General features: G+C 42.0%; 1 protein-coding gene across 1 annotated transcript in view; it reads right to left on the bottom strand.

The window, feature by feature from the left end:
* Window positions 1-25,012, bottom strand: part of lamc1 (laminin, gamma 1) — a 300,881-nt gene that overhangs the window by 47,358 nt on the left and 228,511 nt on the right. Inside the window, exons 8-13 of the mRNA XM_078561385.1 lie at window positions 23,697-23,833; window positions 22,563-22,685; window positions 22,154-22,343; window positions 17,473-17,585; window positions 11,336-11,557; window positions 9,570-9,758 (exon numbers count right to left, since the gene is read on the bottom strand). Coding sequence (XP_078417511.1) covers window positions 9,570-9,758; window positions 11,336-11,557; window positions 17,473-17,585; window positions 22,154-22,343; window positions 22,563-22,685; window positions 23,697-23,833 — 974 coding nt within the window. The remainder of the gene's footprint in view (window positions 1-9,569; window positions 9,759-11,335; window positions 11,558-17,472; window positions 17,586-22,153; window positions 22,344-22,562; window positions 22,686-23,696; window positions 23,834-25,012) is intronic.

Raw genomic sequence — 25,012 nt, forward strand, 5'->3', positions numbered from 1 at the left:
TGCCCTGTTATCTATCTTTACAGCTAGCAGCCTCTTCTTTATTCATTCACGGGGCGTGGGCTTCGTTGGCTGGGCCAGCATTTATTGCCCATCCCTAGTTGCCCTTGAGAAGGTGGTGGTGAACTGCCATCTTGAACCGTTGCAGTCCATGTGGTGTAGGTACACCTACAGTGCTGTATTGAAGGGAGTTCCAGGATTCTGGCCCAGCGACAGTGAAGGAATTGCAATATATTTCCAAGTCAGGATGGTGAGTGACTTGGAGGGGAACTTCCAGACAGTGGTATTCCCTTCTATCTGCTGCCCTTGTCGTTCTACATGGTAGTTGTCGTGGGTTTGGGAGGTGCTGTCGAAAGAGCTTTGTTGAATTCCTGCAGTGCATCTTGTAGATGGTACACACTGCTGCTACTGTGCGTTGGTGGTGGAGGGAGTGAATGTTTGTGGGTGTGGTGCCAATCAAGCGGGTTGCTTTGTCCTGGACAGTGTCAAGCTTCTTGAGTGTTGTGGGAGCTGCACTCATCCAGGCAAGTGAAGAGTATTCCATGACACTCCCAGCTTGTGCCTTGTAGATGGTGGTCAGGTTTTGGGGAGTTAGGAGGTGAGATACTCATCGCAGGATTCCTAGCCTCTGACCTGCTCTTGTAGCCATGGCATTTATATGGCTAGTCCAGTTCAGCTTCTGGTCAATGGTAACCCCCAGGATGTTGATAGTGGAGTATTTAGTGATGGTAATGCCATTGAATGTCAAGGGGCAATGGTTAGATTCTCTTTTGTTAGAGATGATCATTGCCTGGCACTTGCGTGGCATGAATGTTACTTGCCACTCGTCAGCCCAAGCCTGGATATTGTCCAGGTCTTGCTGCATTTGGACATGCACTGCTTCAGTAACTGAGGAGTTGCAAATGGTGAACATAGTGCAATCATCAACGAACATCCCCACTTCTGACCTTATAATGAAAGGAATGTCATTGATGAAGCAACTGAAGACGGTTAGGCCTAGGACACTACCCTGAGGAACTCCTGCAGTGATGTCCTGGAGCTGAGATGACTGACCTCCAATAACCACAACCATCTTCCTTTGTGCTAGGTATGACCCCACTAACGCGGAATTTCTCTTGCCCACCACCCCGATTCCCATTGACTCCAGTTTTGCTAGGGCTCCTTGATGCCACACTCGGTTAAATGCGGTCTTGATGTCAAGGGCAGACACTCTCACCTCACTTCGGGAGTTCAGCTCTTTTATCCATGTTTGGACCAAGGCTGTAATGAGGTCAGGAGATCAGTGGCCCTGACAGAACCCAAGCTGGACGTCAGTGAGCAGGTTATTGCTAAGCAAGAACTGCTTGATAGCTCTGTTGATGACCCCTTCCATTACTTTACTGATGAAGAGTAGATTGTTGGGGCGGTAATTGGTGGGGTTGGATTTGTCTTGCTTTATGTGTACAGGACATCATACCTGATCAACTTTCCACATTGCTGGGTAGATGCCAGTGTGGTAGCTGTACTGGAACAGCTTGGCTAGAGGCATGGCAAGTTCTGCCGCACAAGTCTTCAGTACTATTGCCGGAATATTGTCAGGGCCCATAGCTGTTGGAGTATCCAATGCCTTCAGCCGTTTCTTGATATCACATGGTATGAATCGAATTGGCTGAAGTCTGGCATCTGTGATGCTGGGGACCTCTGGAGGAGGCAGAGATGGATTATCCACTCAGCATTTCTGGCTAAAGATTGTAGCAAATGCTTCAGCCATATCTTTTGCACTGATGTGCTGGGCTAAATAAAAAGTCACTTGAATCCTCACCCTGGAGTCAATGGACTCGATAATAACACAGTGGCAGGATCTGAGCCAGGGTTTTGGGAAGGGCGGTGGGAGAGTGTGTGGGGTGGCGTGGTGATAGTGGGTGCAAAACACAAAAGATAGCTGGACGTCTGGGAACGTATGATTTCAAGAGGGATGCCTCATTACTATTTACTTCCGGGCTTGATGTCGCCAACGTGCATGAGGGAGTATGATGTGTACCCACATGATGCTATTTTACAACAATCGTTTAAAGAGCCTTTGCAAACATAGAACTTAAAGAAGTTGGAAGTGTTGCTACTAAGAGAACAGGCAAAGGCTCAGATCTGCTTCAATGTTGTGTCACTTGATGTACTGCTGAGTGCAGTATGGGTCATGAAAAGGTAATCTTACAACAATAACTTGTAATCATATAGCATCTTTAATATAATAAAAAGTCCTAAGGTGTTTCACAGAAGTGTTATAAAACATTTGACACCGAGCCACATAAGGAGATATTAGGGTAGATTGCCAAAAGCTTGGTTAAAGAGATAGGTTTTAAGGAATGTCTTAAAGGAGGGAAATGAGGTGGAGAGGTGTAAAAAGGGAATTCCAGAGCTAGGGGGCCTAGGCAATTGAAAGCATGGCTGCCAATGGTGGAACAATTATAATTGGGAATGCACAAGAGACCAGAATTAAAAGCAGCACAGATACCTCGGAGGTTTGTGGGGTTGGAGAAGATAACAGATGTAAGGGGGACAAGGTCATCAAGGAATTTAAACAAAAGTATTAGAATTTTAAAATCAAGATATTGCTTGAATGGAAACCAGTATAGATCAGCAAGCACAGGATGATAGGGGCATGAGACTTGCTGCAAGCTAAGTCACAGGCTTTGGATGAGTTCAAGTTTATAGAGGGTAAAAGCAGGCGTGCATTGAGTCTAGAGGAAACAAAGGCATGGATGAGGGTTTCAGCAGCAGATGAGCTGAGACAGGATTGAAGTCAAGCAATATTATAGAGGTGGAAATAGGTGGTCTTAGTGATGGTGTGAATATGAGGACAGAAGCTCAGCTCAGGGTCAAATGTGACACCAAGACTGCAAACAGACTGACTCAATCTCAGACTGTTGAAAGGAGAGAAATGAAGTTGAGAGCTAGGGAATGGAGTTTGGAGCATAGGTTGAATACAATGGCTTCAGTTCATTTTTCATTCTTTTCATGGGATGTGGGTGTCACTGGAAAGGCCAGCACTTGCTGCCTATCTCTAACTGCCCTTGAACTGAGTGGCTGCTAAGCCATTTCAGAGGGCAGTTAAGAGTCAATCATATCACTGTGGATCTGGAGTTACATATAGGCCAGACCAGGTAGGAAAGCAGACATGCTTCCCTAAAGGACTCAGTGAACCAGATGGGTTTTTATAACAATTGATAATGGTTTCATGGTCACCAATACTGAGACTAGCTTTCAATTCCAGATTTTTTATCCATTGAATTTAAATTCCACCAGCTGCCATGGTAGGATTTGAATCCATGTCCAAAGATCATTGGCCTGGGTCTCTAGATTACCAGCTCAGTGACATTACGTTTTTGCCACTTTCTCCCCCGATAGGAAATTTTTGCTCATCCAATACTGAATGTCAGTTACGCTCTGATAATTTAGTAACGGTGGAGGAGTTGAGAGGTGGTGGTGAGATAGAGCTGGTGTCACCATGTGAAACTGACATTGTCTTTTCAGACAATGTCACCAAGAGACAGCATATAGATGAGAAATAGGAGGGGGCCAATAGATCTTTGAGAGACACCAGATCTAACAGTGTGGGAGCAGAAAGAGAAGCCCTTGCAGGCAATTCTCTGGCTATGATTAGTTTAGAATGGAAGCAGGTAAAGTCCAGTCCCATGAAGCTGGGTGACAGTGGAGAAGCATTGAAGGAGGATGGTGTGGTCAACCATGTCAAAAACTACAGACAGATCAAGAGGATAAGGAGGGGTAATTATTATTGCCACAGTTACAGGGTGTCATTTGTGACTTTGATAAAGAGACATTTTGGTACTGTAGCAGAGACAGAAACACAGCTGGAGGGATTCAAACATGGAGATCCGGGAAAGATGAATCTTCCCTACCAACAAGAATAAACTTTTGCAGTGATCAAGATAATGTGATTACAAGTGGCCTAGGAGATTAGCAACAGGAGTGTTGCCCCCGCATCTGGATCCAGTGCACTAAGTGGTTTAATAACCTAATTAGGTCGCATTATAACTCAGAACAGTGACTAGAGCAGTCTGTCTTTACTTCTTCTGAAGTCTCGTGGGTAAACTATACAGGAATGGTAGGAAGGGAGAATTAAAAGGCTTTGTTGTTCATCAAGAGAATCCACATGGGTGTTTATTAAAATAGTATTGAGTTCCATTGAGTTTTTCACATAAGTTATTAATTTGCAACACTTTCCCATGTTCACCATTTTTATCTGTCAAGTAAAAACTCTGGTTTTTACTTGCTTGATGATGAGTAAGAAGACATAGATTGACTGAGATCAATTGGTCCACATCCAATGGGTACATGGGGGAACATTTTTCCCCCCGTTGGGGTGGGGGTGGGGGTAGTGCGGAAGGGGGCCATTTAAAGCCCGCCCAGCGTGACATCCGCCAGGAAGCACTATGCGCTCCCTGTGCAAGCAGTGGGTGGGGGGGTGGGTGTTCCCTCAGCTTGGAGTGCGCTCTTTTGCGCATGCGCACAAAAGAGCACACAGATCTCCCTGAGGCTAAGTGCTGCCTCAGGGAGATCGGCTCCGCTTCAAAAATTGACAGAAAGGTAATAAAAAAATTTCCCTGACATGTCCCCTCATGTGACACTGTCACATGAGTAGGGACATGTCCTTAACTTTTACTTAAACATTTGATAAAGATTTAAAAACCTTCATAAAACCTCATCCCGCCCGTGCATGAGGTTTCATGCTTTTTCCGAGGCTCGCCTGGGCTCCCAGCCTGTCCGCCAACCCTAAGGTTGGATGGGCAGGTCCATCAATCCAAGTTAATTAGTTTTTTAATTGCGTTAATAGGCCGTTGACAGTTTGACGGGCGCACAACCAATTCGGCTGCACGTCTGCCGAACTGAAAGTCTAAATGACATGGGGTGACATCGGGACGCACGCCCAACGTATCCCCGCATCATTTAATGCGTTGGTGAGTGGGCCCCGCCCCCGCTCACCGACCAGGAAAACCTGCCCATGGTTGTTTAGAGGACTGCTTTGCATCAGTGGGAGTGGGGGCCTTACTTTAAGTTTGAGTGACTAATTGAACCTTAAGCTATTAGGGCATCCCAAACACTGAGTAGCAATATGTGCAGTTGGTCTGGCATTGCTTAATGCAGCTTCATCCTCTTTATTGAAATCATCAGATGAAGAGTACTAAGCAGTCTATTCCTCCTCCAACTCTTATTTCACTGCTGTGCCATGTTGTGCAGAATCCTATTGTCCTAGAGTACCTCATTGACAAGTACTGAAGGCACCTGAGGCATTTCTTGAATATTCCGATGTTTTGCTCGGTTGCACATCTGATTGTCACATGCCTGCTATTGTAGTGTATCTGGTATTCATTGGCAGGGCTTCTCAGAGGTGTTATAGTCAGGTTTGAAGTGGGCTTTTCTCTCCACAGATGCTGAGCATCCCCAGCAATTTCTGCTTTTACTCATGAAGTGGGTATCCTTTATTACCCTAGCAGTCACCCTTTAAAGCTGGTTCCAACGACAAACAATTTGAGATGTTACACTGCCACAGTATGGAAGCATCATGGAAGCTCCCAGGGAATTTGTTGCAAACCTTCATGAACCTTTTCTTGTGGTTGAACACCAGCTGAACATAGATGGAATGGAATCGCTTGCAATGGTTCATGGTTGAATTGGTGTGCTCAGGTTGCTGTGTGTGTTATCGACGGCACTCTGTACCTGTGGAAGCCAGCCAGAGACATGAATCGAATGCTTGCTCATTCTCGCTACTGCCATCACAGCGAAAGTTTACATATTTCACAACTTTGACAAATAACCCATCCAACTGCTGTACGCATTTATATGCAGCTGACTGCCTCAATATGTATCCAATAGTGCCATTCAAGGAACCAGAGGTGAACAAAGTGAGGGCAGTGGTGATTTTCACAGACATTGGTAATGTGTAGCCACCAGGTCCAGCAGGTGTCTGCATCTACTTAAATGTAAACCTCAGCATTTGAAAGCACTGCTCCTCAGAAGTCAAGGAAGTTGAGCCTCTGTCTGTTCATCCTATTACCTGGGCAATGCCTCCTTTGACCTCAGCCCCTCTGTTGCTCCTCTCTCTCCTGGCCATCTGCAGCTCCCTCTACAACATGCCCTTGCTGCTTCTGGTCTTCAGATGAGGAAGACCATCAATAGCAGCTATTGTAAACTGTCCTGAAGTTCTCTGTGCAAACACCTCCAACTGTAGAGCTAAGTCTCTGACACCCCAAGTACACTCAGTTTCTGAAAAAGCAGCTCTGAGCAACGAGCCTTTATCTACCAGCCTACTGACCTTTAAACCATCTGTACCAAGTGTTCAATCTTATCTCCATTTTAATAACAGGTTTCCAGAACCTTAGGAAACCCATGCAAATCATTGGCAAAAATCTCTGTCAGTAGGCACTTTTGCAGCAGGTTGGGGGTCAGGTTTCACATTTTTAGTTATTTAAACACCCCACCTCAACCCATCATTGGAGAGGGACAGGGGTTAAAATTTCATTCAGGGAAGGTGGGGAAAGCAAACTGGATGGAAGCAAGTGGCTTTCAAATTTAGCGGGAAACTCAATATGAATTCCAGAAAGTAAATCAAAGTAAATTTTCATCATGACTAGTTCGATTAAAATATGATGCTCCACCTCTCAGTTATACTGAACCACCTTAACACTATCTGTTCTATGGCTCTAATTATAATGGGGATGATTGAAGTAAGCACTTGGACTCAAAGAACTAAAGATTGTTAGGATCCTAGATCAGGTCCCCAAGTTTTTGGTAAGATCCAGTTAGGGACTAATAACATTTTGTTTAAAGTAATCAAAGTTTGAGATTCAGGACATTTGCTAATAACGCCACAAGATTTCACGAGTTTTGTACAAACAAGTATATACAAGGCCAGAAAAATAAAACGATTTACAATATCTATCTTATACTCTAACATTCAGGATTAATATAAGGTACTGTGAATTAACAGATAAACCGCGGTCGAACATGTCACACTGCTCACTAAATGGGAAATGCTACCAAGACAGATTCCATGGATTTCTCAACAACCCACCCAGACCTCAGTAAACACTACAAGTCAACCAATCTCATTGAAATTCAAACTCTGTCTTTCACAAGGATTTCTGGCCTTCACCTTCGAAGATCTCGCCATGGAATTCTCTCTAAAAGTCACTCCAACTCAGACAACATCAATGACAGCCCACCTCTCAGGGATTCAATTTTGTCTCCCAAGATTCATTTCCCTGAATTCCCAAGTACGGACTCATGCACTAGCTCATGAGCACAACTTCAGCTCTTCGGTCACACCAAGCAGAATACTATTGCTCCCAAAGGGGTAACTTTGCCCGCAGCATGGAGTCATCAACCTTATGCTGCCTTCTTAGAACACTAGGGCTTCTCCTGAGCCCTCACCATTTGCAGTCTGCTAACTGTAACCCTTTTCCTGCTTAGAGCCAGTTTCTCTGCTCCTTTCTTTTGTCCTTCACTGGCACCTGCCTCTGCCCCCTGCCAGGGACACTTGTCTGTGATGGCACTGCTCCTGGCCACATGACCCAAGTTTTCACACCGCTTTTCTTTATGTGCAGATGTGCTAGGCCCAAAGAACTTACAACGCTGAAATGCACAAGTGTAACGCATTCCTGATCCATGCATGTGCAGAAGCTCCGAGGTCTATTGGGACTTGGGAGTTCTGAGCTCTGCTCTCATTGATGTTGACTCCAAATTGGGTGATCAACCGATGTACATTGAGAATTTAAATAAATACTGCAGGCATTTTTCCATAAATATTTGAGGAGCCGGTCACTGCAAAGTTTTATCCTTGAATTCTTCTCCAAATATTTCACCTCAAGCCTTACATTGTTTTTTCATCAATTCAATTCTTAAAATACACATTTTATGAAGTCACTGTGCATTTGAAGCACATATTCTCACAGTATTTTATAAATCCGCTATATATTTTGATTGCATGTTACTTGTGGAAACATGACTTGGTGCGTGGACATTTCTTAGCATTACTATTATTTGGGAGTAATACAGGTCAGGGAGTTAAGACAACTTGTTTAGTCTTGTTTTCTGTTGATTGGTTAGATCAGAGGACCCAGTGAAAAGGATTGGGAAAAGAGAAGGGTCTACAAACTACCGATCATGTGGGATGGGGCTGTTGCCCTTCATTACTGGTGATTTGTTGTGCAAAAGCAAGACTCCCAAGATTTAAGTATTTTGTTATTTTCCATCCCAAGTGATGCCAAATATCACCTGCTCAAATTGGTATGTGTTCCGTAGGTTTACTATGGGAAAAGCTGCATCACAAGATAGGTAGAAAGAGAAATACGTCTTCTTACAATTAGTAAGAAGTATTGTACTAGCATGCTGAATTTATAAAGGCTTATTGTTGTCCTAGTGGCCTCTGGATTGCCACCTAGAATGGTTAGATTTAAAGAACTGATCAGAACATATGCAGCAGGGTGCTTTTTAGTGCATGACATACAATGTTGAAGTGACATTTGTGCATTTTGTTTCAGCTGATGGTCTTGAGGATCTACCTCCTTCTCACATGCCGTATTTCCTCCTTTAGAGACAACCTTCTGTAATTCTTTGGTCATGAACATGAACACAGTACAACAAAGAGATGCTGAAGGGAAATGGAAGAAATGTTCAACAGGGTTGGCTCAAGATGAAGTCTGCAAAGTATTTAACAGTTCAGGTGGAAAAAGAAGAAAAATTAACTAATTGGCATAAGAGAATTATGTGGCCCTCATTGTGTCTCATGTGGAGGGATAGGCCTAATTTACTAATCTCTTTCTCATGCAAGGCTCTGAATCACCTGAGTGGAGTACTCCTGCCAACTCTTTATTGTGCCAGATTAAGGAGAGAGCTGAACGACCCAATGGGAACTTTAGGGAGGCGCAAACCTCATTCCAGGCCAAGAGTGCTAATACCTTTTACCTTTTTTTGATATCCTTTAAGAATGTATGATGGGTAAGTTGCGCAGAGGGGTTGAAATGACAGTCTTAGCTTCCCTTTGCTGCAACAGATTATGCTAAGAAACCAAGGATTAGGCACAGGATCCAATCACTTGGGTCTGGCTGGCCAATAATTTGAAAGTCTGAGGCCTCATTCTTGTTTTGGGAATTGAAAGCCTAGCTCACCTGAAGAACTTAGAATGCAATTACCAAAATCATGAAATTGTTAGGCTAGCACTGTATGAAGCGATTCTCTCAGGATATGAGCAGCACAGAAAAGGCTGCATTTGTTGCCCTGATGCCATTAAGAGTCAACAACATAGTAATGTAGGCCAGATCAGGTATGTGTGACAGCTTTCCTGAAACACGTCGGCTGCAGGTACAGGATTTAAATCCACTTCTTGAATGCGTCGCTAAGTGATAGATCACAAGTATTTATCTAGTGAATGTTACTTCAGCATTAGAATGCATGATATTAATTAATGTGAAAATTGAATAATTATACCAACAAATTTGTATGTATGATAAATGTGACAATATGACAAACAAGAACAAATTGCATTCATTAAAAAATACTTTCAAACTTGTACTCACCAGTAGTTCCTGTAGGGCAGTTGGTACACACTACATCCCTAGTTTTTGGCACCACAGCACAGCTTGAACCACTTGGACAAGGGCACGGACTACAGTCCTCTGAGCTACCAACTGTAGGATCACCATAGTAACCATCCCTACAACGCTCACAGTTTGATCCTGCGGTGTTGTCCCTGCAGTAACATTCACCTGTAGAATGACCAGGCAGATAAAGCAATTAATTACTCAAATAGCAAATATAGTTTCTAGAAATTAGAACACTCAATTTATTAACACTTTCTATAATAATACACACATGTGCATTGATCCTTCGGGTGACAGGCAGGGTTGCTGATAATTCCTTCAAAGATGAGTATTTTATAAGCACTAAGTGGAAGCCCACTGTCCAGTGCTATACATATTTGATGGTTAGGTGAGACTTTCCTGTGAATTTCCAAACAAGTGTGGATGATTCCAGGACAAGTGTAAATCATTGCAGGGCCAACTTTTACTCGTGTATCAGAGGCAGGTCTGATAAATCCTTCTGGACTGTTTTGGCCTATTTGTGATCCAAAAACTTAATAGGACAGATCTTTATAGGTAACAACTTCGGAGCTCTACAGAGCAAAATCAAGCAAACAGCAGCATTGAAATAACTAAAATTACTGAAAATTAACACTTAGGGTTATAGATCTACAGAATTAAATGAACCAATTTCTTTAAAAAAAAATTAGCTCTTGGAATTTGGGTAACACTGGCATGGTCAGCGTTTATTGCCCATCCTGACTATGCCTCGAGAAGGCGCTGGTGGAACTTCTTCTTAAACCATTGCAGTCCATGTGTTGAGGGAATTCCACAATGTTGTTAGCCAAGGAATCCCAGAATTTGAATCCATAAACGAAGATCAGGTATGGCGCTGTCTTGGTGAGGTTTGAAATGCATGCATTGCTACAGATGAGGCTGCTCACAGATAAACAGAAGTGAAACTTATATCATATCATAGGAAACTTCTAACTTCCATTTAAAACAAAGACACCAATGAATCTAAGATTCATTTTAAAGAATACTTGAGGGTAAAAATCCTCTCCAACAAAAAAAATGGGACTCAAGCCTCCTCCAGAAATATTCAATTATGTGGTCAAATATTCTGCTGACATTTATTGTCAGTGCTGACACCTGAACAAAGTCTGTCTAGGTGAGGTATCAAAAGATGACTATTGGCATCCATGATAAAGACAGGCAAAAACTGTCAAAGTAGTTTGTTCTGTAGGTAAAGGAACCTACCCATAACCACAATACCTTCTTGCATTCAACCATACTCTGATTCAGGCAGCATGCACGTTACCATAAATGCTGTTACGGATAGGGATCTAGGTTGATGAACAATAAGCCCCATGACGACTTCTCAAAATCAGGCAGACCTTGGAGTGAAGTCAAGGTATTTCACTCAAAGCAGGAATTAAGAAAAAAGTACAAGGCCATTTACTCCATTCTTATGCACCAGAAATTCAGAAATTAAATTGGCAACACGTACAGGTTGCCTCCCTGCTAAGAATTATATTGCACATTAGGAGAGGTGGATAAATATGGGAAAACAGAGAACAGAACAAAGGAAAGAAAAGAGTTGGGGTTGCGGGCTAGGGTGGGAAAGAGGACATCACTACATAAAACATTATATATATTAAAATAAGCAACTAACCCAAGCAAGGGTTTATTCAGATTGCATCAATGAGCACAAAACAATAATCTAAGCAGAGTTTTTCCAATATTAAGCTCTTTCCACTCACCACTTTCAGGATCACAGGTATCACTATGTGCATTACAGCTACAGGGCACACAGGGACTGAAAGCTCCACGACTAGGATCCTCCCTCCTGTAGCCCGATGCACACTGTTCACAGAATTGTCCCCGGTAGGCAGCTGGGCAAGTGCACTGCTCTACCCATTGAGCAGGTGATCCAGAGCCAGGACGAGCAGTAAGCAAAGTTACATCATCCAAGTGTCCAGCACCTATGGAGAAATAAACTGAAGTTTAGACACAAACACATTAAACTTTATGAAAACCGCTTGCAAATATTTGGACACCAGCAGAAAAAGATAAATCATTAAAAATGTTGACAATATACATAGACCAGGTCAACAATGTTAGTTTTATATTCTTATATTGGAATTAAATTTACACAGATGGCAGTGCAAATAATTTTGTACCGCAATCTTTCCTGTTCTGTGGGACTCCCTCCCTAAACTTCACTGCCTCTTTTGCCACCTTTAAAAACCTCTTCAAAGCTATTTCTTGACTTCTGGTCACACTTCAAAATCCCTCTCTATCTGGCTTGGCATTCATTTTCCTTAGAGCTATTTGTGAAGTACCATGTCATGTTTCTTTATATTAAAGGAAACATAAAAGTAAGTTGGCTGAATGGTTGAAGATGACAAAGGAAATGCTTATACGTCCAGTTGAATTTAACTATACAAATGCATAAAGCATGAGGAACAAATGAGGAATCAAATTGTATGAATTGCACATGCAAATTCAACTTGTGTACAAAATGGTAGACATTACTGAGAGATGGCAACAATGTGATCAGGACTGGAAACTTAAGATACCAGGTTATAAGATCTACATGAAGGACAGGAACTCTGGCAGAAAGGGAAGAATAGCATCAATTAAATTACTTCTATAAGATATAGCATAACGAGAGGTAAGCAGGCAGTGGAGACTTTATAGGTAAAATTAGGAAAAAAAGTGAGTTGTGTATAGGTTCCCCAGTGAGCAGCTGCAAAGACACAAAATATGCTATTGCAGAGATTAAAAAAAGCAGAGCGGCTTTAATGAGGATTTTTAACTTCCACTATATGGATTATTAAATAAGCAGACATGCTAGCGTCAGAAAGGCAGCAGTTCTCTTTATGGTCAAAATAGTTTTCTGCAGCAACATGTCCTAGAACCAACAAAAAGGCAGGCCAAATTAAATTTAATAAAGGAGCATTGCCAAATTTAGTTAACATCCTAAGGATGCATGAACATTTATCTAATATCCTCCTTAATTTGACAGAGGTTTGACAGGGGGCAACTAGAATCAGGTACTTAGGTAAGGCTGTGTTCAATGTGATGGGGCAGAAATGGTCTACAATAAACTGGACAAATTTGTTAATGGATAAACCAACAAAAGATCAATGTAAAGTGTTCAAAGAAGAATTTAACATGATACAGAACCAGTTTACACCCCTCAACGGCAAGAGCTCTACTTGCAAAAGACAAGGTCATGGTTGATGGAAGAGATAAGGGCAACATAAAACTCAAAGAAAAGGCACCAAAGAATGCCAAACAATTGCATGAATCCTGGCACATAGTAGAGATACTAAGAGCAGCAAAAGGGTGGTGAAACAGACAACAAGAGCTACGATAAAGAACTGAAAAGTAAACTTGTAAGAGTTATCAAAAGTAACATGAAAATCTTTTAGAATTATATTAGGAAAAAAAAAGGTGTTCAAGAGGAATAACCTTAAAATGGATAGTGATGATATTATAAATAACAATTAGGAAATGGACATGTTAAATAATTACTTTGCATCAGTATTTACAGTAGTGGAAGAGCATGCTGGACATCACAAGGAAACTAAACTAGGTTAGGTACTTATCAAAATTAACAATATAAAACTAATTATGAGAATAATGGCACTAAAGTGACGAATCCCAGGTTTTCATCCTAGGATTTTAAAGGTGAGAACATTGCAGGTGCCTAATTATAATGTTCCAAGGCTCTCTCAATTCAGGAACCATTCCTTTAGATTAGAAAAGTCCACTTCTCTCAGTGATTTAAGGGGGGTGGGGGGGAAACCAGGGAATTATAGACCAGTTAGCCTAACATCTTTTATTGGGGAATTACTAACTTATATAATTAAGGATGGAGTGACTGGATACTGAATATTTTCAGCTGATCAGAGTGAGAGTCAGAATGGATTTGTCATGCCTGGTGAACTTGACTGAATTTTTTTTGAAGAGGTGACTAAAGTAGTGGAGAGGGAAATATCTATAAATATTATTTATAAGGACTTTCAGAAGACATTTGATAAAGTCCCTCATAAGAGGCTGTTAGCTAAAGTTGAAGCTCATGGAACTGTGGTCTGGTTAGGAGATTGGTTTAACAGCAGAAGACAGAGAGTAGGTATAATGGGCAGATGATCTATCTAGCAGGACATGGCTAGTGCAGTCCCAAAGGGGGCTTCAACAATTCACTATTTATTAGCAACTTAGACAATGGGATAGAAAGCCACATATCCAAGTGATGACACAAAGATATGTGGCATTGTAAGTTATGTAGATGGAAGCATAAAATTACAAAGATATTAACAGATTAAATGAATGAGCAAAACTGGCAAATAAATCTCAGTATAAGCAAATGTGAATCACCTATTTTGGGTCTAAAAGGATAAATCAGTGTATTTTGTACATGGCTGAGAAGCTCGAAGCAGTGGAGATGCAAAGAGACTCGGGTGTCCCCAGGTGTCAGTATCCACAGTTCATTAAAATGTCACTATCAGGTACATATAAAAAAAAAATCAAAAAGGCTACAGGAATACTGGCTTTTATATCTTGAAGATTAAATACAAAGGGGTAGAAATTATGCTTTAGTTATATGAAGCCCTGGAATATTGTCTTCAGTTTCTGGGCACCATACCTTAGGAAGGATATATTAGCCTCAGAGGGAATGCAGCGTAGATTATTGGGGCAATACCTGGTCTCCAATGGTTAAATTGCAAAGAGAGATTACATATATTAGGGCTGAATCTTCCAGTTGGCGTGCGGGGGCGGGCCCAACACGCCAACGCGTAAAATGACACGCGATGTCAGGCGTGGGTCCCAATGTCATCACGATAGTTCAATTAGCGGGTGCGCGCTGGAGCCGGCTGAGCACCCACCAAAATGTTAAGGGCCTATTATAGCCATTAAAGGATAAATTAAAGTACTTTAGAATACTGCCCGTCCAACCTTAAGGTTGACAGGCAGGCGAAAAGCCCAAGTGGCCATCGCGTTTTTCAGGGAAGCTCAACCACGGGTGGGATGAGGTTTCCTGAAGCTTTTATAAAATAAATAAATAAATTTTCCCAACTTCACAAACATGTCATATGAGGGGGCATGTTTAAATAAATTTTTACTTCATTTATTAAAATGTTTTATAATCTATTCGATCTCCCCGAGGCAGTTCTGTGCCTCAGGAAAATTGCTGCGCTCTTTCACGTGCATGCGCACGAAAGAGCGCAGGCCCCGACTCTCCCTCCTTCCCCTGCCTGCATAGGTAGCGCTGGCTGCGCCTTATACACTGGGCGGGCCTTAATTGTCCCATCCGCGTAAAATGGCGGTGTGCAGCCGATTGCGGGTGGCAATCTGCTCTCTGCCTGCCCCCGCCCAGCCCAGCCTGCCCGCCCGCCATAAGAAAAATCAAGGCCTTAGGATTGCATTTCCTGGAATTTGAAGGGTAACTAGTGATCTAATTGAAGTTTTCAATGTATTATGGGGAGCTGATAGGCTAGATAGAAACTAGTTCGGGAGTCTAGGACTAGTACACATAACTGTAAAATTATACAAAGGCTGGCAGAAGTTACAAACACACAAAGTAGGAACAGGATTAGGCCGTTCGGCCCCTCCAGCCTGCTCTGCCATTCAACAAGATCATGGCTGAGCTGATTGTGGCCTCAACTCCACTTTCCTTCCTACCCCTTATACCCTTTGACTGCCTTGTCAATCAATAATCTGTCTATATGAACAAAATTTGAAATTCTTTTCCCTATAAACTGCAGTTGATGCTGGATCAATTATTAATTTAAAATCTGAGATTGGTAGCTTACTGTTCACCAAAGATATTCGGGATATGGGGCAAAGGTGGGTATATGGATTTAGATCACAGATCAGCCATGATCCCACTGACTGAGGGAACAGGCTCGAGGAGCTAAATTGGCTACTCCTGTTCCTATGTTCAACTTCATGGTTTATTTAATCTCTTCTTGGCAGCCTCATGTCTTGCGAGATGATTGTTTGCGCTGTGGTGGTCCACTCTGTTAAACATCACCCGGTGGCGTGGCAATCTCTCTCGCGTTTATTACAGGTGAAGACAGAAGGCTGAAAAGATGCAGAATTCACTGGGCCCTCTTCTTGGCCAGCTGAGATTTCCATTTTTGCTCACCTCTTCCAATGCCTCAACAAACAGTTATCCTCCAGAGGTCACAGTCATCGGCAACTGTTTCCCAGCCGTCAGTGCCAATGTCTGCCATCTTCATGTTATTTCATGGTCATGTTTACTTGCAAAACAAGAGGGTTGGTCTAATTTTCTGATTTGTTCATTTGGAGGACAAGACACACCCAACAGTTCATCTGGAATATGTAATCTGATCCAGCCTATAATGTAATCCCACTCGCTCTAAACTGTGCAATTTGACCCAGTCATTGTCAGACAGGGGGTGCAAATCATTGAAAACTGTTATATGTTAGAATGCACAAAGTGGAACTTAGTTAGCTTTGTGAAGATATTCTGTAATCTAGTGCCCTGCAATTGTAATTATGGTTGTCCTTGGCTAGTAAAAGAAAAGATTTTGTACAATAGTTAATAGGTTGGTTACTTCTTTAGAGACTATTTTTCCCTCCTGCAAATTCTGAAATTCTTTAATTTAGAATAAAAGAACTAAAAAGCTACAACTTTAAGGCAAAAGCATCATAATGAGAAATGGAAAACACGAAGTGCAAATACTCAATGGCCTCCAGATCTCAGTGGTGCTATTGTAGCAGGAAACTAGTAAATATTTGCCAGTGAGTGAGTGCATGTGTGTGGGGACATATATTGAAGAGGATTAATTTTATGGGGAAAAAGCTGGGATGTAGGGCTTAATGGGATGGCTCTTTCAAAAAGCTGGCATAGATGTGAAGGGCTGAATGGCCTTCTGCTGTGCTGTAAGATTCATGGCTCAGCATACACATACTCCGGTGCTGTAGTTTCACCAGGTTGGCACCTCATTCGAAGGTATGCCTGGTGCTGCTCCTGCATGCTCCTTCAACACCCCATTACGCAAGGGTTGATCGCCTTGCTGTTATTAATTTTAAGGTCATGGTTTGGGTTTTCTGCCTCTGTATTTCCCAGCACATGACCTTCCACCCACTGATTTTCTGCCCATGGCTCAGGTATTGGATTACTGTGTCCACTTCTCAGAGTGAACTGGTCCTAAACTTCCATCACCAGGCATGTCAGATTGGAGTCAGGTCAATCTCAAAAAGGCATAACTCATCTCCCCACTCCACACCACCCCATTCATAAAGAGGATAGCCACTAACTGTTATTAGAAATCTCACAAACTGTGGATCTGAGGCCTCGCCTGATTGGACTGCACAACCCAGGAACTACTTCCAAGTGGCTTGATAAGCAGCACAACATACCATCAAATGTATGAGTACTTTCCTGCTACACTCTAGACTGCAGTATGAATACCATACCAATTGTTACAGATGTATAGTATCAGCAGAAATTGCCTGCCTCCAGGCTCAGGAACGACATGCTTCAATTGACCCCACTTCAGGTTTCAGCTTGGCAATGTAATAGGTTCCAGAATGGCAATAACATGCTTTGGCAGGTAGGTCCCACTTCTGGGCTCTTGTTCCAGAAGCTGTCTTGTCTGGAGCCTGCTGCCTGAAGTAAAACTTGTTGAAGCATGTTGTTTCTCAGCCTGGAGGCAGGCAGTTCTTTATGCTTATCAAGCCACTTTTAAGTAGTTCCTGGTTCTTGCTGTCTATCAAGCTTGGCTAGGTAACAAAACAAGCTTGGGAGCCAACACGCTTCAGCAGGAAGGCTCGACTTTCAGTTTCCTTTCCAGTCGGCACTGCAGACACTGGGCACATATACGGTTTCGAGCGCACATATTGGTCAGGGGACACTTACTATGCTCGCTGTATGTGCCTCGAATTTTGATAGCTGTCAGATTGTGAAGAAGCTTCTGAAATTCAAAAGAGGAAAGCTGTGGCCTCCAGGGATAACTCGTCACTTCATGAAGTCTGTGAACAAAATAAAGTGGGTTATTAGGAACATTTATTTACAATAGTATTTCCAATTAAAAGTATAACCCAGTAGTTATTTCAAATTTAGCTCAAATTGTAAGTATCTACTTTGGGTATTTAACAGAGCCTTGAGCATGATTTACATACGAACATGCGAGTTCAGAGGGGTAGGCCACTGATCCCTTCAAGTCTGCTCTGCCATTCAATAAGATCATGACTGATCTGATTGTAACCCCCCACCTATCCCCGATAACCTTTTACCCCCTTGTTTATCAAGAATCTATCCACCACTGCCTTAAAAAAATGTAAAGACTCTGCTTCCACCGCCTTTTGAGGAAGGGTGTTCCAAAGACTCATGGCCCTCAGAGAAAATAATTCTCCCCATCACTGTCTTAAATGGGTGACCCCTTACCTTTAAACAGTGGCCCTGGTTCTAGATTCTCCCAGAAGAGGAAACATCCTCTCTACATCCACCCTGCCAAACCCCTCAGGATTTTATATAGAAACATGGAACATAGAAACTAGGAGTAGGCCATTCGGCCCTTCGAGCCTGCTCCGCCATTTAGTATGATCATGGCTGATCATCCAACTCAATAGCCTGCTCCTGCTTTCTCCCCATACCCTTTGATCCCTTTCACCCCAAGAGCTTTATCTAACTCCTTCTTGAGATCATACAATGTTTTGGTCTCAACTACTTTCTGTGGTAACGAGTTCCACAGGTTCACCACTCTGGGTGAAGAAATTTCTCCTCATCTCAGTCCTAAATGGTCTATCCCATATCCTCAGACTGTGATTCCTGGTTCTGGACTCCCCCACCATCGGGAACATCCTTCCTGCATCTACCCTGTCTAGTCCTGTAAGAATTTTATAGGTTTCTATGAGATCCCCCCATATTCTTCTGAACTACAGTGAATATAACCCTAATCGACTCAATCTCTCCTCATATATCAGTCCCGCCATCCCAGGAATCAGTCGGGTAAACCTTCGCTGTACTCCCTCTATAGCAAGTACATCCTTCCTCAGATAAGGAGACCAAAACTGCACACAATATTCCAGGTGTGTTCTCACCAAGGCCCTGTATAATTGCAGCAAGACATCCCTGTTCCTGTACTCGAATCCTCTGGCTATGAAGGCCGACCATTTGCCTTCTTTACCGCCTGCTGCACCTGCATGCTTACCTTCAGCGACTGCCGTACGAGGACACCCAGGTCTCGTTGCACATTCCTCTCTCAATTTATAGCCATTCAGATAATAATCTGCCTTCCTGTTTTTGCTACCAAAATGGATAACCTCACATTTATCCAAATTTTACTGCATCTGCCATGCATTTGCCCATTCACTCAGCTTGTCCAAATCACACTGATTTTTTTATGTTTCAATCAAGTCAGCTCTTACTCATCTAAACTCCAGCAGATAACAAGCCTAGCCTGTCCAATCTTTTCTAATAAGACAACCCTCCCATTCCTGGTGTTAGTTTAATAAACCTTCTCTGAACTGCTTTTAATGCATTTAATTTGAATTGGAGTGCAGAAAGGAAAGCAGATTCTTGCAGCGAGTGGGAGTAAAGTCTGTTCCTAATTAAACTGAATGCTTTGAACACAAGCAACTGGGTGGTTCAGTGAACAACACCAAGTTTTCACCTCTGAGACCTGGCTTTCAACTCAGTCAAAGCAGATGGGATATACGTAAGGGAAGAAAGAGACTTTGATCCTGTTATTATTGTAGAGATAATGGCTCCTGCTTTGAGAGACGCATATGGTTTCACACTGTTCAAGCAACATGAGACTCTGTGCATGCATATTTAAACATAATCTGTTTGAAGATGGTGTGAAACAACTATCTCAAGGTAGTCTTTGAGCAACATGGAGCTCTGTGCAGGCATTTATAAATATAATCTACAATGAAGCTAGCGTGAACTAACCACCTCAAGGTAGTTTTGGACAACATACAATCAATTGTATACAGCAGAGACAGTTGTCTTAAACTGTTGTTACGATACAGGTTCTGCATTGCTGCAACACGTAAGTCATGTATGTCATCCCTTCTTTTGAAATGATAAGCAAACATCTGCCATTGCACATCTGAAACAGGCTAGTGTGCACTGCAGCTCAAGGTAAATCTCTCTCTGATCTCTTCCCTTGAGGCCAGTGAGGTAAGGGAAGAAAGCAAGCAAGGAAATAAAGAATACTTGGTCTCTGCTCAGCATTTCCTGCTTCCCCGCTCTCTCCAAAGACAGATACATTGTTGCTTCAGAGTATGGCCAACACAGAAACACAGATTCCAGCCCTTTGTAACAAGCAAGTTAGGGGCTCCAGTACACTGTCCAAAATTCCATTTGCCATTAACAAGTTCCCAGAATACAGGGAATATATTTGGGCCATCTCAAAGTCTGGAGCTCAGGACAGAGCCTATGTAATTCAATATGATAATCTCAGAATTGTTATAGCGTGGAAGGAGGCCATTCAGCCCATCATGTCTGCACCAGCTCTCCAAATGATTAATTCGCTCTGGAACAGAAGCCCACAAATGGGAGCTGTCTGCCAAAGAATGTTGTTGCCATTCTGGAACCTATTATATTGCCAAATCGAAACCTGAAGAGAGGTCAACTGAAGCATGTTGTTCCTGAGCCTGGAGGCAGGCAGTTTCTGCTGAAACTATACATCTGTAACAAGTGGTATGATATTCATGCCTTTCCCCTGCCTTCTCCCCATAACCCTGCAAATTTTCTTTTTCAGATAGCAGTCTAATTTCCCTTTTGAATGCCTTGATTGAAGCTGCTTCTACCACACTTTCAGGCAGTGGATTCCAAACCTTAACCACTCACTGCGTGAAAATGTTTTTCCTCATGTCCTTTTTGCTTCTTTTGCCAATTACTTTAAATCTGTGCCCTCTCATTCTCAATCCTTTATTAAGTGGGAAGTTTTTTTTCAATCTGCCCTGTCCAGACCCATGATCTTGAAAATCTCCTCTCAGCCTTCTCTTCTCCAAGGAAAAGAGTTCCAACTTCTCCAACCTCTTCAAAGCTAAAGTTCCTCATTCCTGGAGCCATTTTCATGAATCTTTTCTGCACTTTCTCCAATACTCTCACATCTTTCCTAAAGATCTTCCCTTTATACAATACTCCAGTTGAGGCCAAAATAGTATTTTATACAAAGTCAACATAATATCCTTGCCCTACAATAAAGCCTAGGATTCTGTTTGCTTTATTAAACGTGCTCTCAACCTATCTTGCCACTTCAATGACTTATGCGCACATAAACACAGGTCCCTCTGCTCCTGCACCTTTTTAGAGTTGTACCTTTTATTTTATTGTCGCTCCAAGTTCTTCCTACCAAAATGAATCATTTCACATTTCTCTGCATTGAACTTCATCTGTCACTTGTCCACCCATTCCACCAACTTGTCTATATCCTTTTGAAGTTCTATACTATCCTTCTTACGCTGCTTCCAAGTTTCATATTATCTGCAAATTTTGAAACTGTGCCCTGTACACCAAGGTCTGGTCATTAATATATAAGGGTGCCAACACTGACCCCCTTGGGGAACTCCACAACAAACCTTCCTCCAGTTTGAAAAACATTAATTAACCACTACTCTCTGTTTCCTGTCACTCAGCCAACTTTATATCTTTGTTGCTACTGTCCCTTTTATCCCATGAGCTATAACTTTGCTCACAAGTCTGTTGTGCGGCACTGTCTCAAATGCCTTTTGGAAGTCCACATACATCACATCAACAGCATTGCCCTCATCTGCAACCTCTTCAAAAAACTCCAGCAAGTTTGTTAAATATGATTTTCCTTTAACAAATCCATGCTGGCTTTCCTTAATTGACCTGCATTTGTCCCTATGACTATTAATTTTGTCCTGAGTTGTTGCTTTTAAAAGTTTCTCCCCCACCAAAATTAAACTGACTGACCTGTAGATGCTGGGCTTATCTTTACATCTGCTTTTGAATAAGACTGTAACATTTGCAATTCTCCAGTCCTCAAAAGCACCACCCAAGTCGAAGGAAGATTGGAGAATTTTGGTCAGTGTTTCTGAAGTTTCCACTCTCACTTCCCTCAGCGTCTTTGGATGCATCTCATCCAGTCCTGGTGCTTTATCAACTTTTAAGTATAGACTGCCTATGGAATACCTCCTCCTCATCAATTTTAAATCCTTCCAGTGTATTAATTATCTCCTCTTTCACCTTGGCTGGGGGAGCATATTTTTCCTTGGTAAAGGCAGATGCAAAGTACTCATTTAATACCTCAGCTATTCCCCCTGCCCCCATGCATAAATTCCCTTTTTGGTCCCCGTTTGGCCCTACTACTCCTTTTACCACACTTTTATAATTTAAATGCCTAGAGAAGACTTCGGGATTCCCTTTTATGTTAGCTGGCAGTCTCTTTTCATACTCCCACTTTGCTTCTCTTATTTGCTTTTTCATTTCTCCACTGATCATTCTATATTCAGCCTGGTTCTCCAATGTATTATCTAATGGGTGATTAAGAAATTATCATTGGTTCTAATTTTAATGACTCATTTTACAGACAAAATACATGATGCTCTGGTTCTTATTTCACCTGAAGACATAGTTCTGTGGGCTCTCTGTGGGATACTGGTTTCCCTGAGCTATTAGTGGAACTGTTACTCTCAGGCCTGCTCCTTCCAGCACTAGATCCTCAGCTGATAAACGTGTGTCTCTCTTGTCCACGTAGAAAGTGAAAGAGAGGTTCTGACCATAGCTCATCAGCTGATTCCCCAAAATATTTGCTGTAAAAAGAGCACAAGGAGAAACAATGATTAGGGCTGCAAGGGTCTAAACAGATGTTACTTTTTAAAAGAGTCATTTGTATAATCTCAGATGGTTGTAGGCCTTCAACCTTAGTCATCAACTTAGTAAACTGTTTGCTCAGTTTATGAAGCAGCAATTATCAAAATCATTTGCTTTGGAATAAGATAACATATTGTGCAATGACTGAATTTACATACCAGGAGCAATGTAGTAAACAGGGAAATAATCGTTAGAGACCACAGAGATGTCACGGCTCACTGGGGACCACTGAAGCAGGACCTCAGTACCGTCTCGCTGCTCAGCCCGCCACCCGTCATCACCTGCATATCCAAATAGAGAAGTAAACAAAACTCTTCACGCCATACTACAAGCGTAGCAATGTACTGGCCTTTGGCCTATTATCACTGTTTCATTCAATGCCGTTATGCAGGAACTATGCTCATTTTCACTGCATGTTTACTTGGCAGTGCCACACAGATCTTTGAACAGATCAACAAGATCATAATAAAGTACAGTATCTACTTGAGAGTCTGATCGTTTGTAATTGTTATCGTACATACTTTCTAAAAGGGGTTAGGGAGATAGAGGTCAGCAGAAATTCCACCCCACCCCCTAACAATGAAAGCAGACCAGAAGTAGTATCCAGCAAGACTGCAGCACAGCTTTCCATAAGGTGCTCCCACAACTGTAACACACATAATTACAACAGGGTAGAGCAGGGCAACCAGCCATCCACACAACAGCAGGCATGAAAGGAGTGCCCAAAGTTAATGATTACTGTGCAAATGAACTCCTTTAAGGTAGAGCTGAATAAATGTTTCCCAAAGGGTTTTGTTACAGGAATAAGTTAAGGCACAGACAAATACTGTATAGAACACATTGAAAAAAGAATCTTCTATTATAAATGAACTGGTCAGGGTAAACAATGGATTGTATCCTGTAGGGTTTTTCCGATTAGCTTTGGAGGTCAGAAGCAATGTATTAGGCGCTCTACCTGTGGTTTCTATTACCTATCTCAGAGGATTGAGAAAAGAGATAGAGTACAAGATACAGCGACAGTGCAAGTTGGGCATGTTCCACTGGAAAGAAGAGAGTCAGTCAATGGACCAAAAGTAACTTATTTTCTAGTTTAAACTCTTTTCCTACCTACACAAAATAAAGATTTTAAGATTGAGAATTTAATAATTTGTTCATGCAACAAAGTCTCTACTGGATGCTGAGCTGGATGTTACTATATTTGTCGAGTCTGCATCAAGCTCAGCAACACCAAGAAAGTGCGTGGCCATAGCTAGAAATATGGAGGTGTGGACATTAGAAAATTTATGCAATACCTGTATCAAAGCTTGATGTGATCCTGTCTATGCTGTAGCCCTCTGCTTTGCTACAAACAGATGAATGGCCAAAGCAGAAGCAGGCTGTGCAGCCATGGGGGTTCTGGGGGTCCAGGTTGAAAAATCCTGGCTTGCATCTATATAGAAAAGAATATCGTGTTATGAATATATTTACTGATAACATTTCAAACTAATTTGTTGATTTATAAGAATCTTGTTTTGCTTTCAATTAAAATAAACCTCAATCGACAAACTAAATCCAAGCAAAAAATGGTATCCTCAGCCAATTAAATTTGCCAAAGCAATACCCAACTAAAATTTCTAATGAACTATTTTTATTACTACTGAATGAAGACGACAGAGGACAATAACTTCTGAAATTATTTTGAGTTACAATTTAGCAAATGAAAGGTTCCTTACTCCGGGCCAATTCACAGCAGGGAGTATTGAAAATGAACTTTTCAATTGCAGTTGCACAGCTTACAGACTGCAAAAGTACAAGTTTACCTGTAACCCAAAGCAACACTGAAGCTGTGGGAGGGGGATCAGGGAAGAATGACAAAGATGAACCAATGACATGAAGCCTCAGTTATGAAGAAACTTACAGAGCTGAACATGTTTTCATTGGAAAGAAGATAACTGCATTGAGACATGATCCAGATCTTTAAAAATGCTCAGAGACATAGTTGTTGATGTATGCAAGCTATTTGACTTGGACTATGGCCACAAAACTAGAGGAAACAGGTTTAAAATTAATCAGCATCAAGTGAGACAAGAGATTAAATGAATATATTCCCCTGGTGGAATGTTAGATGTATAGAAGAGACTTGGTTCCTGCTAAATTAGATGCTGAAAAGAAAAAGATCTACATTTATATAATACATTTTATGACCTCAGGAGGTCCTAAAGCGTATACAGCAAATTGGTACTTTTTGAAATGCAGTAATGTGGCAGCCAATTTATGCACAGCAAGATCCCACAAACAGCAATATTAACCAGTTGCATGGAGACGTGAACCATATCTGGGGCATGGAGGCGGAAAGTAAAAATGCCTTTTAAAGCTTAAAGGGCTTAAATATTTGAAGTTGCAACAGCCCATCACAGATCAGGAAAGGTGCCAGCATTAAGAACTTTGGCAGGTCATCACCCTCCTGGCATTTCAGAGTGATCGGAGCAGTGGGTAAGGTTGCTTGGACTCCACCTGAGCACCGGGAGGGGTACAGTTTTAAATGGGTGTTGCACTCAAATTGAGGCCACAACATGCAGCAGTCTACCTAGGGAGGGCAGAGTGCCAGGCATCAGGAGGCCAGACGAGA

This window comes from Cetorhinus maximus, chromosome 17, assembly GCF_964194155.1.
Source record: "Cetorhinus maximus chromosome 17, sCetMax3.hap1.1, whole genome shotgun sequence".
In the NCBI taxonomy this organism is placed as follows: Eukaryota; Metazoa; Chordata; class Chondrichthyes; order Lamniformes; family Cetorhinidae; genus Cetorhinus; species Cetorhinus maximus.